This window comes from Manihot esculenta, chromosome 18 (genome assembly GCF_001659605.2).
Source record: "Manihot esculenta cultivar AM560-2 chromosome 18, M.esculenta_v8, whole genome shotgun sequence".
Classification (NCBI taxonomy): domain Eukaryota; kingdom Viridiplantae; phylum Streptophyta; class Magnoliopsida; order Malpighiales; family Euphorbiaceae; genus Manihot; species Manihot esculenta.
The window spans coordinates 9,681,270-9,695,605 of NC_035178.2; the positions used below are offsets into that span (position 1 = coordinate 9,681,270).

Below are 14,336 nucleotides of genomic sequence, written 5' to 3' on the forward strand. Positions count from 1 at the left end.
CTTTGCTCTTTGCTTAGGTTTTTATGCCTATAGTCCGTGACGCTGCTTATTTCGTGAGCTCAGGAGTTTGGAATTTTGCTTTTTTTGCTTTGGTGCTCCGAGCTCGTTTGTGAGGTCGGACTTAACCTTTCTTTTTTCGAGCTGCCTACCCTCGAGCGTTTTGTGGGTTCTTTGCTGTTTAGACCTCTCTCTGGGCTAGTTGAGCTGGTTTAGGACTAGCGGTCACTTTTCGAGGTCGGTGCCTCTTATGATTGCCCCAATCTTTTGTGGAAGGTCGGAACTATGTCCTTTTACCTCCCTGGGATCCGTGAGGTCTTCTATCTCTCTGAGATCTCTATATCTCATTGAGATCTTCTCGTGCCAGGAGATCTCGGGGATCCTGGTTTTCTACCTCCCTGAGATCTCTATATCTCAGTGAGGTCTTCCATCTCTCTGAGATCTCTATATCTCAGTGAGGTCTTCTATCTCTGTGAGATCTTTATATCTCAGTGAGGTCTTCTATCTCTCTGAGATCTCTATATCTCAGTGAGATCTTCTGGTGCCAGGAGATCTTGAGGATCCTGGTTTTCTACCTCCCTGAGATCTCTATATCTCAGTGAGGTCTTCCATCTCTCTGAGATCTCTATATCTCAGTGAGGTCTTCTATCTCTCTGAGATCTCTATATCTCAATGAGGTCTTCTATCTCTCTGAGATCTCTATATCTCCGTGAGATCTTCTGGTGCCAGGAGATCTTGGAGATCCTGGTCTTATACCTCCCTGAGATCTCTATATCTCAGTGAGGTCTTCTGCCTCTCTGAGATCTCTATATCTCAGTGAGGTCTTCTGCCTCTCTGAGATCTCTATATCTCAGTGAGGTCTTCTATCTCTCTGAGATCTCTATATCTCAGTGAGATCTTCTGGTGCCAGGAGATCTTGTGGATCCTGGTCTTCTACCTCCCTGAGATCTCTATATCTCAGTAAGATCTTCTGGTGCTAGGAGGTCTTGGTGATCCTGGCCTTCTACCTCTCTGAGATCTCTATATCTTCAGTGAGGTCTTCTACCTTTCTGAGATCTTTATATCTCAGAAAGGTCTTCTGAGCTTTGTTCTTTGTTTTCTCCAGAGAATCATTCACAATAATAAAGATAATCTCGTTTTGGAAGGAATGATGTTATTTTATTCATTCATGTTTTTCAGAGTACAATGCTTTTCTTTACAAATATTTCAGGGGAAATATCTCTTCAGGTGTTGGATATTCCAGGCGTGGGGTTCATGATTTCCTTGCATATCTTCGATTCGGTATACTCCTGGCTTAACCACTTTTGCTATCCTGAATGGGCCCTCCCAGGTCGGTGCCAACTTGCCCACTGCTGCTCTTTTTCCCGTAGCTTCTAAGTTTCTTAGGGCCAGGTCCCCTACCTTTAGACTTCTTTTCCTGACCCTTTGGTTGTAATAACGGGCTGCCCGTTGTTGGTAAGCAGCAGTTCGGACTTGAGCTTCCTCCCTAATTTCTTCGAGAGCGTCCAAGTTGTTCCTTAACTTGTCGTCGTTGCTGTTCTCGTTAGGAAATTGGACTCGATGAGTGGGGATTTGCAGCTCGACTGGGACTACGGCCTCTGTGCCGTAAGCAAGTGCAAAGGGCGTTTCTTTAGTGGACGTTCTGGGGGTAGTTCGGAGTGCCCACAGGATACTATTGAGCTCTTCTGCCCAGTTCGCCTTTGCCCCATCCAGCCGTTTCTTTAATCCCTGGAGGATAGCTCTGTTGGTAACCTCTGTTTGACCATTGGTCTGAGGATGGGCCACTGAAGAAAACTTGTGCCATATGCCCATGTTTGTCGAAATGCTCTGAAGGTGCTGCAGTCAAATTGTCTGCCATTGTCAGATATGAGTACTCTCGGTATGCCAAACCTGCAGATGATGTTTCCCCATACGAAGTCTATCATTTTGCGAGCTGTGATCTTGGCTATTGCTTCCGCCTCTGGCCATTTGGAGAAGTATTCTACAGCCACCACTACGAATTTCCTCTGCCCCGTGGTCTTGGGGAAGGGTCCCAAGATGTCTATTCCCCATTGTGAGAATGGCCATGGACTGGATATGCTGGCTTGAGGAGTGGCTGGGACTTTGATGGCGTTAGCAAATCTTTGGCATACGTCGCACCTTCGGACAAACTCTTCTGCCTCTCTTTTAACAGTGGGCCAGTAGTACCCTTGCCTGAATATTTTATTGGCTAAGGTCCCTGCTCCTTCGTGAGCTCCGCACATTCCCTTGTGTATCTCTTCCATCACCTTTGTAGCCTCATCCGGGCTCACACACCGGCGCCACGGGCTGGATTTCCCTTTTTTGTATAAGGTCCCCCTTATTGCTTGATAGTTGGCAGCACGAGCTGCTATCTTTCTAGCTTCATCTTTATCCTCAGGGAGCTTTCCCTTCTCCAGGTATTCTAGGTATGGGGTCATCCAAGTCGGGCTTTGTTCCACCTGCAATACCGTGTTTGTTTTATTAAAAGCAGGCGTGTGGATGTGTTGTATGTACACTTCATCGGGGAGCTGTTCTAATTCTTCTTTGGACAATCGACTAAGCAGGTCGGCTTTCTCATTTTCTTCTCGAGGTATTCTTTGAAATTTGATGAGAATTCCCCGATCTATGAGTTCAGCCTCTATAGCTTTTAGTTTTGCCAGGTAGCTCTACATGGTTGGGTCTCTGGCTTCATATGCCCCAGTTATCTGGTTGACCACCAGCTGTGAGTCGCTATTTATTTCGAGGTCAGTTGCCCCCACTTCCATTGCCACCAGCATCCCGTTTATTAAGGCTTCATACTCTGCCATGTTATTGGAGGCTTTGAATTCTAAGCGTAGGGCGTAGCAAACCTTAAATCCTCCAGGCCCCTTAAGCATTATTCCAGCACCGCTGCCTTCGGCGCCTGAAGCCCCGTCTACATATAACTTCCAGCTGAACTTTTGAAAAGGTTCTTCCTTTCTTTCCTTTCCCGATACTTCTGAAGATGATTCTCCTTGTTCCTCACTGAATGTGCACTCTGCTATGAAATCAGCAAGGGCCTGAGATTTTATGGCTGTTCGAGGTCTATACTCTAGGCAATAAGGACTAATCTCAATGGACCAAGCTAGCATCCGACCTGAGGTCTCCGGTCTATGCAAAATCTTCTTCAAGGGTTGATCTGTCATTACTACTCCCTGGTGGCTTTCCAGATAAACCCTGAACTTTCGGACTGCCAGTAGTAGAGCGTATGCTATCTTCTCAATATTCAAATATCTGACCTCAGCGTCTTTAAGCACCTTGCTGACATAGAAAATAGGCTTCTGCTCTCCTTCTTCCACCCTTACCAATACGGCGCTGACTGCTTGTTCAGAGGCCGCCAGGTATATCAGAAGTTCCTCCCCTTCCATGGGACTACTAAGCACATGAGGCGAGCCGAGATAGCTTTTGAGTTCTTTGAAGGCTTCACGACAGTCTTCTGTCCATTCGAATTTTGGCACTTTCCTCAACTTCTTGAAGAATGTTAAACACTTTTCTGCCCGACCTCGACATGAATCGATTAAGCGCCACTACTCTCCCGGTCAGTCTCTGGACGTCCCTTACACAGGTCGGTTCTGGCATATTTAATATGGCTTCTACCTTCTCTGGGTTGGGTTCAATGCCTTTCCCACTCACCATGTACCCCAGGAATTTTCCTCCTCTGATGAAGAAGGCACATTTCGCTGGGTTCAACTTCATTCTATACTGGTCTAATACTCCGAATACCTCCCTCAAATCTGCTATGTGTTGCTGGAAAGTTAGGCTTTTGACTACCATATCGTCTACATAAACCTCTACGTTTCTGTCGATCTGGCTTTTGAAGATTTTGTTCATCAGTCTTTGGTATATTGCCCCGGTGTTTTTTAGCCCGAAGGGCATGGCTTTGTAGCAGTATGTCCCATCTTCTGTTATGAACGAGGTCTTTTCTTCATCTAACCTGTCCATTGGGATTTGATGATAGCCAGACATAGTATCCAAAGAAGACATGTAATCGAAACCGGCCATAGAGTCAACCATTTTATTAATATCAGGGAGGGGATAACAATTTTTAGGACAGGCCTGATTTAGGTCAGTGAAATCTATGCACATCCTATATTTGCCATTGGCTTTTTTGACTAGTACAGGATTAGCTAACCACTGTGGGTACATGACTTCCCTAATAAAGCCTACCTCTTCTAGCTTCAGTACCTCCTTCTTGGTAGCCTGTTGCTTCTCCCTTCCTACTACCCTCTTCTTCTGCTTTACCGGTCTGGCTTCAGGGAGGACATTCAACTTGTGCGTCATCACTTTTGGGTCAATCCCTGGCATGTCAGAAGGCTTCCAGGCGAAGCTTGATGCGTGACTTCGGATCAGGGCAATGACCTCAATTTTCTGCTCTTTAGTGAGGCCCGCGTTGAGACTGAAGACTTTATCTGTTTCTACTTCTGATAAGGGAAAAATCTCCAGTTCCCCCACCGGTTCTGTCCTGGCCTCTGTTTTCTCGTCTCGGACCTCCAGGACTTTTGAATCTAGCCTCTCCTCTGTTGAGCTCGGCTCTGCTACCGTGGCTAGGTACACTGCCCTTGCTTCCTCCTGGCTTCCCCGAACTATTCCCACCCCTGCTTCTGTTGGGAACTTTATTGCCAGGTATCTGATACTGGTGACGGCCTCAAAGTCAAACAGCGCAGGTCTTCCCATGATCGCATTGTAGCTCAGAGGAATTTTGACTACCAGGAACACCGCATAATGAGTACGAGTCCTAGGTGCTTCTCCTAGGGTGAGAGCCAGCTTCACCTTCCCTTCTACAGGTACTGGGACTCCTCTGATTCCTTTGACCGATGCCTGATCCCGGACCAACTGTTCTTCAGGGATTCCCATCTGCTGGAAGACCCGGTAGGGTAGCAGGTTGACCTTACTCCCATCATCCACTAGGATTTTCTTCACCCCATATTTGTGGATGACAGCTTCAATAACAAGGGTGTCGTCATGGGGCATTTGAACACCTTGAGCATCCTCCGGAGAGAAGGTGATGGCCACTGGAGAGTGTTCGACGACCTGCATGACCTCGGCGCCACTGCTTTCTCCCTCTCGACTCCTCTTCTTTCCTCTACGGCTCATCCGACCTCCTGTGCCCCCCACAATCATGTTAATGGTCCCACTAGACCCATCATTCACTGCTCCCGCTCTCCTCGGCGCTTGGGTTGCCGAATTGGGCTGAGGTCTTTGTCCTTCCGGTTTCTTTACGAAGTTCTTCAGGTGCCCTCTTTTTATCAGCCTCTCGATTTCTGCAATCAACTGGAAGCAGTTATTGGTATCATGGCCATGAGTGCGATGGAACTGACAGTATTTATCAGGATTTCGCTGGTCGGTTTCTGTTCTCAGGGGTCTGGGCCACTGTACGAATTCTTTGTCTTGGACGGCCATAAGCACTTCGGCTCTAGAAGCGTTAAGTGGGGTCGGCTTCTCTGGGACCCACGAAGGGAGTGGCCTTTGTTCTGAGACCCGAGGAGGGAGAGGTCTTTGGTCCCTTCGTTCCCAGGGCTGTCTGTAAGGCTCAGGCCTTTTGCCATGTTTCTTCTCATGCTTCTCTGGCCTCCTTTCCTCCAGGGCTTTCTCCTTACTTGCCACTCCCTGGGCGAATCGGCTTGTTACTAAGGCATCATCCTGCCTTATATACTTTTCAGCCCTCTGCATCAGCTCGGCTAGTGAGGTCGGAGGCTTCCTGCTTAGTGAGCCGAAGAACTCAGCAGAGGTCGTTCCCTTTTGCATGGCCTCCACCGCCCTTCCCTTGTCGAGCTCGGGAATTTGCAGAGCCTCCGTATTGAAACGAGCGACGTACTCCCTGAGCGATTTGTCTCTTCTCTGCCTGATTGTTTTCAGATAGCTCGTCTTCCTATTCGCAGGCACCCCGGCAATAAACCGGCTGATGAAGCGAGTGGCCAGATCTCCAAAACTGCTGATACTTCCAGTCTCAAGGTTATTAAACCACGCCCTCGCTGGCCCCGAGAGCGTCATTGGGAATGCCTTGCACATCAAGGCATCTGACAGAGTCTGCAGCTCCATGAAAGTCTTGTAGTTAAGGACATGCTCTCGTGGGTTTCCAGCTCCGTCATAAGCCGTCATTGATGGCATCATAAACTTCTTTGGAACAGTCTCCTGCTGTATCCACTTCGAGAAAGGTGAAGAAGTGGGCAGGAGGGTTTGGCTCTGATCCTTCTTTCCCAGCTCGGCCAAGAGCTGCTCTCTCAACTTCTGCAGCTTTTGGTCCACATTCTCGTTTTCCTCCCTGGGTTTTTTCTCCAGGCGGTATTCCTCCTCCTCTGCTTCACTTCTCGTCCATTTGGTTGTTCCAGCGGAATAATTGTCAGCCTCGTCATTTTCTATCATCTCCCTCACCCTCCTTCCATGGACTCGGGCCTCCGGTTCTTCCTCATCTCCGGCTCTTCTCCCCCTTTCTCCGGTACTGCAGCTGTTGGTTTGAAGACGGTCAAGGGCAGGTTGGGGCTCATTGGTTTGGGGTTCTTCTACCACTGGGAGTGTATTTATCGGGGTGTTGAGGCCCCTTTGTTGCATTATCTGCCCCAACCAGTGGGCGGTGTTCTGCAGTTGGAGGGCCATGGTTTGAAGGTCCTGGTTAGATAAAGTAGCAGTGGGAGCATTCCCTGCCAAGCTTGGCGAGGGATTAAGAGGAATAGGTGTTTGGTTATTTAGTGTTGTAGGACTAGAAAAGGAGAACTGCTGCCCCTCTTGGGCAGAGCTCAGGTTGTTTTGGATGTGAAGGTTGCTTTCATTGTGATTAGCCATCGTGGATCTCAGTGGGTTTTGTTAAGAGTGGAACTCCGGTGATGAAAAGATCTCCTTCGTTCCCACAGACGGCGCCAATTGATGATCTGAGATCCAGAAATAGGGTTTTACAATGGGTTCTGTAAAACTGGAAAAACTTAGACCTAGAGGAGAGTATTTCTCCTTTTATATGTTTCCTTTTGTCTGCTAGTGACGTGCTAACAGAATGTATATCATTGGTCCACCTGTCCCTGCTACGTTGATACGGATGTACGAGGGAATCAGATCTCTGCTCCATGTGTAACGGCCTCTGATTCTTTCAGGACGCGCATGCGGGTGGATCCACACGAGGGACATGCGGATCTACTTCCTGGTTCCGGGTTGGGCCAGAGGATGAGGTACGGGTCGAGCCCATCGAGGATCGGCTGGTCCAGTCGGAAGGGTCGGGCTGGCCTTGGAGAGGGAGAGCTGGACTTAGTGCGAGTCGTGAGGTTCGAGGGTTTCGGGATGATGGGCCTGCATCGTGGGCTGGACCCCAGACCGGGGAGTGATGAGCCCAGCGGTCATCACAGCCCATAATGGTTTTCTGAATTAATAAGGTAAAAGAAAGCAGATGGAATTGGAATAAAAATAAATATTTATGGGACATCACAATTGCAGACATTGGAACCGCTTTTACCCGTGAATTCTGCCCTGTTGCTGAAAATTCCCTCAATTTTCTAAGCAAAAATTTCCTACTTTTTAATGATTTCAACTTCAGCTTTCCAACATTATGCTCCATTTTTTAAAACGATAATAATTTATATTTTAAAAATATTTTTCATTAAAATAATTTATTTTATATTATTTAATTTTAATTTAAAAAATAAAATATTTCATCAGGATAAAATCTTACACTAAGAACATTCAATAATTTCACGACATTCAATAATTTCGCCGTCAGCACAGACCCTTGATTTTTTTTTTTTCCCTATGCATTTCCATTTGCAGATCACCCTCGAAAAGAAGAGACCACTGAGCAAATTACATAATCATATGGGTCCATATTGGCTATATATATATATATATAGCAGTGTAATGAATGATTCTCCCACTTCCTATTTAATAAAATTATCAAAAAGCTTCATAAACAAAATTAATTTATTAAAAAGTTTGCATTTCGTGTGGCCCCAACCAAATTCCAATAAATTATAAAATGATCATTTCACAATTAAAAGATGATCAAATTTCACAACCTTACTAGAATTGGACAGCTTCAACTATAAATAGAAGTGCTTTGATCATACTCGTAAAGTATAACTTGCTTAATTCTTTAAAGATGGCTACGCTAGCTAGAAAGGAAGAAGACGTTTTCCGTCCACTGGCAAACTTTCCTCCTAGTGTTTGGGGTTATAGTTTTGCTAAATTTTCCTTTTTAGATCCTGTGAGTATCTTCAGTACTTCTTTTTCCCTTTCAATTATATATTTATTTCCATTGAAATTTTTTATAAATTATTTTATCAAGATATAAAGATTTAACCGCTAAACTGAATTAAACCAAATGTTATATATATATTTTAGTAGGGATTAATAGGGATTAATGATATAGAGATTCGAATTGGAATTTATAGGTAAGTAATCAAACTAGTTGAATAAAATATATTTTTATTGTTGGACCAAATCAAACTAAATTTTACTCGTATATATATTTTATTTAGTAAGAATTAGAATATAAGAAGTTAAACCTAGTCGGTAAGTAATAGGGTTTTAGTTATTTGACTAAATTAGGCTAAATTTTATTAAGATATTCTTGTTATATATCACTATAGAATAATATTTTAATGACGATTATAAAATTATTGTCTAGATATTACTAACACAACAGTTTTAAATATAATAATATATTTCAATTAAAAATATTTATTTTTAATAAAATTATAAATTTAGACATATTTTTTATTTGTTATAAAAAAATAGATCATTATTTTATATTTAGCGGAGAATACTAATACAACATATTTTAAAATATTATTATTAAAATATAATTATAATTAAAATAATAATTTATTATTGTTATCTTAAATCTATTTTTATAATAGTGTATTGATGGCAAGGTGAAATTGGATGTATTATGTATTGGTATGGCTCATTGCGTCAGGGCTTAGTAAGTATTTTTCATATGATATATTAGAAACTATAGCAGAAAATTCCCATTTATTGATTCAAGGCCTAGAAAATTTTGGGCAGTAAAATGGACATTCTCCGCTATCCACGACACACAGGAGAATTCATTTTCAATACTCCGAGAAGGTATTGTTAGAAAAGGCAGCCACAAATTCAAAGAAATATTCTTTTCTGCACAATAAAATAGATTTTGAAAGGTACCATGATGGAAGATAAGAATAATTTTATTAAAATTAGACAAAGACAAAACCTAATAGTTTAATGTTCAGGATAAACCTCTCAGACACAACCCTTGTCCTAAGATGTATATTGCTTAGTATGTATATGCATAATGGGATTTTGTTTTCATGTGACAGGAATATGAACTACAGACCAAAGAAGTGGAACTGCTCAAACAAGAAGTGAACATTTTAATGCAGTCTGCAGAAAAGTTAACTGACAAAATTGAGTTTATCAACTTATTATATCGTCTTGGTGTGTCTTATCATTTTGAAAATGAAATTGAAGAACAGTTAAATCATATCTTCAATATGCTTCCTGATCTTCTTGCTGAAAATGATTATGACCTCCACACTCTGGCTCTTCTATTTCAAGTTCTCAGACAATATGGATACAAGATGCCTTGTGGTAAGTATAATAATTTCTTGTTTACTATAATGTCTTTGAAATTTAAACAAGAATAACGAGTATAATGGATGATCAATTATTATATATGAATCATCAGATGTGTTTGAAAAATTCAAGGACAGCGATGGAGCTTTCAAGAAAACAATCTGCAGTGATGTGAAAGGACTCCTTAGTTTATATGAAGCCACCTTTCTGAGCGTGCATGGGGAAGATATTTTAGACGAAGCCCTTGTTTTTACAAGGCAAAATTTGGAAACCTTAGTTGCTCAATCAAGCCCTCCTCTAGCAGAACGCATAAGGAATGCTCTTGTGCGACCATTCCACCAAGGCATAGAGAGACTAGAGGCTCGACAATACATTTCTTTCTACGAAGGAGATGAGTCTCGCAATGAAACTCTCCTCAAATTTGCAAAGTTGGATTTCAATCGATTGCAACTCTTGTATAAACAAGAGCTAGCCATCCTCTCCAGGTAAGTGATAATCAAACTGTCGAAAAATGATAATAAAAAATAGTTAATTGAACGTAATCTTACATTTCAGCTGGTGGAAAGACTTGAATCTTGTAGAGAAGCTTCCTTATATAAGAGACAGAATCGTAGAAGTTTATCTGTGGGCAATTGGAGCCCATTTTGAGCCTGAATATGCTCTTGCTCGACTGATGATCACCAAGTATACAAAGATGGTATCTGTAGTAGATGATACGTATGATGCTTATGGAACAATTGATGAACTCCAACGTTTTACAGATTCATTTCAGAGGTTTGATAAAGAAAATAATGATAGCTATAACTAATTAATTAATTTGTATATATATATATATATAATTTGGCTGACCAAATTTTATTTTCCTTGAAAAAAAAAATCTAGATGCAATGCTGATGCTATTGATGAGGTGCCAGAATATATGAAAGTTATTTACAAGAGTCTCTTGAAGCTCTTTGATGAAACTGAAAGTACTGACGATGAAGAAATGTCCTATAGAACCTCTTATGCAAAAGAGAGGGTAAGAGTTGTCCAACAATCTTTTCATCAATTATAAAATCAATATCTTAAAATTATATTAAGATAATATTTTACTAATAATTTAAATAAATTACAGCATGGAAGAGATTTAGAATAAACTAATTTGATGAATTATTATTATATAATTGATGCATTACTTTTTTATGTTATTATTAGTTCAAAGAACTTACAAGAGGATACCTTCTTGAGGCAAAGTGGTTTAATAATGGGTATGTGCCATCAATGAGAGACTACATAGAAAATGGATTAATCACAAGCACTTACAGTGTACTTCCATCAGCTTCCTTCATCGGAATGGAAAAGGTTGTCGGAACCAAGGAGTATCACTGGTTGGAAACTAATCCTAAAATCGTTGTAGCTTCCAAGTTAATTTGTCGTTTGATGGACGACGTTACCACTCGAGAGGTATGATTTACTTTTTATAATTTAATTTTATTTGAAATAGAATTAATTTGTTAATATTTGAAGGATGAGCAAAGGAGAGGACATTGTGCTTCAAGCGTGGAGTGCTACATGAAAGAACATGGAGTATCAGAAAAGGAAGCAATAGGAGAAATTCAGAAAATGTGTGAAAATGCATGGAAGGACATGAACGAAGCATGCATGAAGCCAACTGCTGTCCCAAGGGCTCTTCTCAAGTATTATGTAAACCTTGCAAGAGTGATTGATTTTGTTTACAAGTACATGGATTCCTACACATATGCTTCCAGTCTCAAACAGGACATTTCCTCATTGTTTCTTGGGCAACTGCCCATGTAAACATCCACTGCTGCTTTTCATCTGGGTCCCTAATGCCTAATGGGATTTAATTAAATAGGCTAGATTTTGTGGAATTTGTTGTTTGGTGTTTCAAGTTTGGAGTCATGGTCTTTTTGCTTTGTTTGAAGTTGCTGGTCAGAGTTTCTGAGTTGCTATGCATTTGAATCTTGTATCAGGTTTTCTTACCTAATATGATTGGAATAGATTGAACTTGTTTTATGAAGTTTTTCTGATTCTTTATTACTAACAAATGAAAAAGTTTTAGAAGAATTCAGTCTATTATGAACTTAAGAGATCCCATCTAATTTATTTTATGAAGAGATGAAGCCATTTATATGCGGGAATCTTCTTGCATATTATTTATAAAAAAATATTAAAAATAATTTTTTTTTACAAAAGTATATAAAAAATAATTAATAATTAAAATTATTATTAAAAATAGATAAATTTATTATTTTAAAATTATTTTTATTTTTTTAAATGGATAAATATGAAAAAAATATTTAAATAAATAATTATTTAAGAAAAATTATATAAAATTATTATAATGAAATCATATATTTTTAAAATTTTATAATGAAATAATAAGTGTGACACACTAGGAGCTTGTCTACATATCTTTGCACCATGTACATCTCTCAATTCTGCTTTTTGGAATAAAGCAGTTAGGCTCTCAGCACAAATAATAATAAAGAGATATGATAAAAGTAAATCACCTTGTCGCAGCCTTCTATCGGGGAGGATAGGACCAAACTCAGATCCATTGAAAGAGATGGTGTACAAAATTGAAGTAACACACATCAGAATGAGGTTAAAAAACTTTTCAGCAAAACCTATATCTAATAGTATAAGTCGCAAATATTTTCAATCAACACAATCATAGGGTTTACTGATATCAATATTAAAGGCAACCTCTCCCTTCTTACCTCGAGTCTTTCATTTCATGTGGTGAATAATCTCAAAAGCAATCATAATATTATTAGTGATGAATCTTCTTGGAATAAAAGAAGACTGTGTAGAACTCGGTTATTACATGTTTATACATTGTATAAATATATCAGTGTATTGGTTCTATTTTAGTGTAAATCTTTATTAGACTTAGAACTGATATTTCTGTTAGATGAGTTCATCGTAATGCTAGTCTATTTGCTCATACTTTGACTATAGAATATATCAGACATAATCATCTTTCTGTTTGAAATAATATTCCTTTTTATTTGATAAAATTTTATTAATATAATCAGTAGTTTTACTTTTTTTAAAACATAGTGTATTGATTTAGACTAATTATATAATACGTAGATATTAATTCCAGAAGGAATTATTTTATTAAGTGTTTAATTAATTAAATTAATGAATTTAATTTACACCATCTTGACTTAAAATTAAATTTAAAAAATGAGCTATTTAATTTTTTTTTTTTTAAAAAAAAATTATATGGATTAAAGAAGGATTTGGCACCACAAAATGGGCCTCACTAGACGTTATTGGAAAAAGAAAAGCATTTGGGCTTTAATTTGGTTCAAAGCCCATTGTATATTTCCTTCAAAGAAGAATTTAGCCTCCTTGTTAAGTGTTCTTAATGACTTTAATTCAACACTTGGCAATATGATATGCAACCATTTGGTGGCTTAATGAATCAGAGTGAAGCTTGATGGACAAGTCTCCACACCAAGTCTATGTTTGGATACGTAAGAAAATTGGAGGGAAAGGAAAATAACTATAAAAAATAATTAGTATTTTCCCTTTCCTTTATTTAGAAAGAGAGGAAAAATAAAAGTTTCTTCGGTTATTTTTTATCCGATTTGAAGAAAAAAACATGTATTTTTATTTTAAATTTACATATGTATCACTATATGAACAATAAAAAAAATAAAAAATAAAAATATAATAGTAAATTTATAAATATACTTTACGTTAAATTTTATAGACTAAAAAGTAATTTTGCCTATAATCAATTAGTTCAAACTGAAAGTTTTTCTATCCATAATTCTATTAGTCAATTAGATCAAAGAGATAATAAACCTTTCAAATAACCAAAATACACTCCGTAAATATTTAAATTTTTTCTAATATAGATAAATAACTTTATATTATATAAATTATACTTTCGTCTCTAAATTTTAGCATAATTAACAGATCAATTCTTATAATTTTAAAATTAAATTCTTAAATCTCTCTATATTGATTCGTCTAAAATTATAGTTTTTCATTTATTATAGAAATTAGTTCAAAACTAATGAGTGATCCAACTTTTTCTGAAGGTATAATTTTTTTTTAAAATATTTTTTTTAATAAAAGTTTACAATATTATTTGATACCATTTAAAAATAGTTAAAATTAAAAATATTTTCTAAAAGTTTTGAAATTATAAATACTGATATATTTTAATGAATAGAAATTGAAGAATAAAAAATGTTAAAAATTAGTTAAATGAGATATTATAGATAAAGGTTAACGGAGACTTAAGTGTTCTTTCAAATAAAAAATGAAAGATCAGAATGTTTGAATTATTTTAGATGAAGATAAATTGATTATGAAGGGTTTAAGTGTACGATTTTAAAAATATAGAGATTAATCCATTAATTATGCTAAAATTCAAGAATTCAAATGTAATTAATTTATTTAAGAGAGATAGTAAAGAAATTTTTACACTTTTAATAATAAAAATGGATAAACAGATTAATGATATAGAGATTTAAATATTCGATTTTAAAAATACAGAAATTAATCTATTAATTATGTTAAAATTTAAAGATTAAAATATAATTTACCTTTAATAAAATAATCCCTTAATTTAAACTTTTATATTCTTAATTGAAATTAATTTATATACTTTTATTAAATGATCCCTAAATATTGTAGTTAAACTACAATAAACTTTTATATTTAAAGTTTTATACTTACAAATTAATTTTTATCTATTAAATTGTAATATTTTATATGTGAAAATAATAACATAAATAATAAATAATAAATTTATATTTATA

General features: G+C 38.0%; 1 protein-coding gene across 1 annotated transcript; it reads left to right on the forward strand.

Moving 5' to 3' along the window:
* The first annotated feature begins 8,032 nt into the window (after positions 1-8,032).
* LOC110607983 (probable terpene synthase 6) lies at positions 8,033-11,565 on the forward strand. Its single transcript, XM_021747164.2, has 7 exons — positions 8,033-8,197; positions 9,294-9,564; positions 9,662-10,034; positions 10,105-10,323; positions 10,432-10,567; positions 10,744-10,992; positions 11,056-11,565. The coding sequence occupies exons 1-7, from the start codon at positions 8,093-8,095 to the stop codon at positions 11,344-11,346; spliced, it is 1,644 nt and encodes a 547-aa protein (XP_021602856.1). The 5' UTR covers positions 8,033-8,092; the 3' UTR covers positions 11,347-11,565.
* Positions 11,566-14,336: the final 2,771 nt, after the last annotated feature.

Coding starts and splice junctions, on each gene's coding strand:
- LOC110607983 (XM_021747164.2), top strand. CDS start 8,093: ATGGCTACGCTAGCTAGAAAGGAAGAAGACGTTTTCCGTCCACTGGCA. Junction 8,198..9,293: donor AATTTTCCTTTTTAGATCCT/GTGAGTATCTTC, acceptor TTCATGTGACAG/GAATATGAACTACAGACCAA. Junction 10,993..11,055: donor ACGACGTTACCACTCGAGAG/GTATGATTTACT, acceptor TAATATTTGAAG/GATGAGCAAAGGAGAGGACA.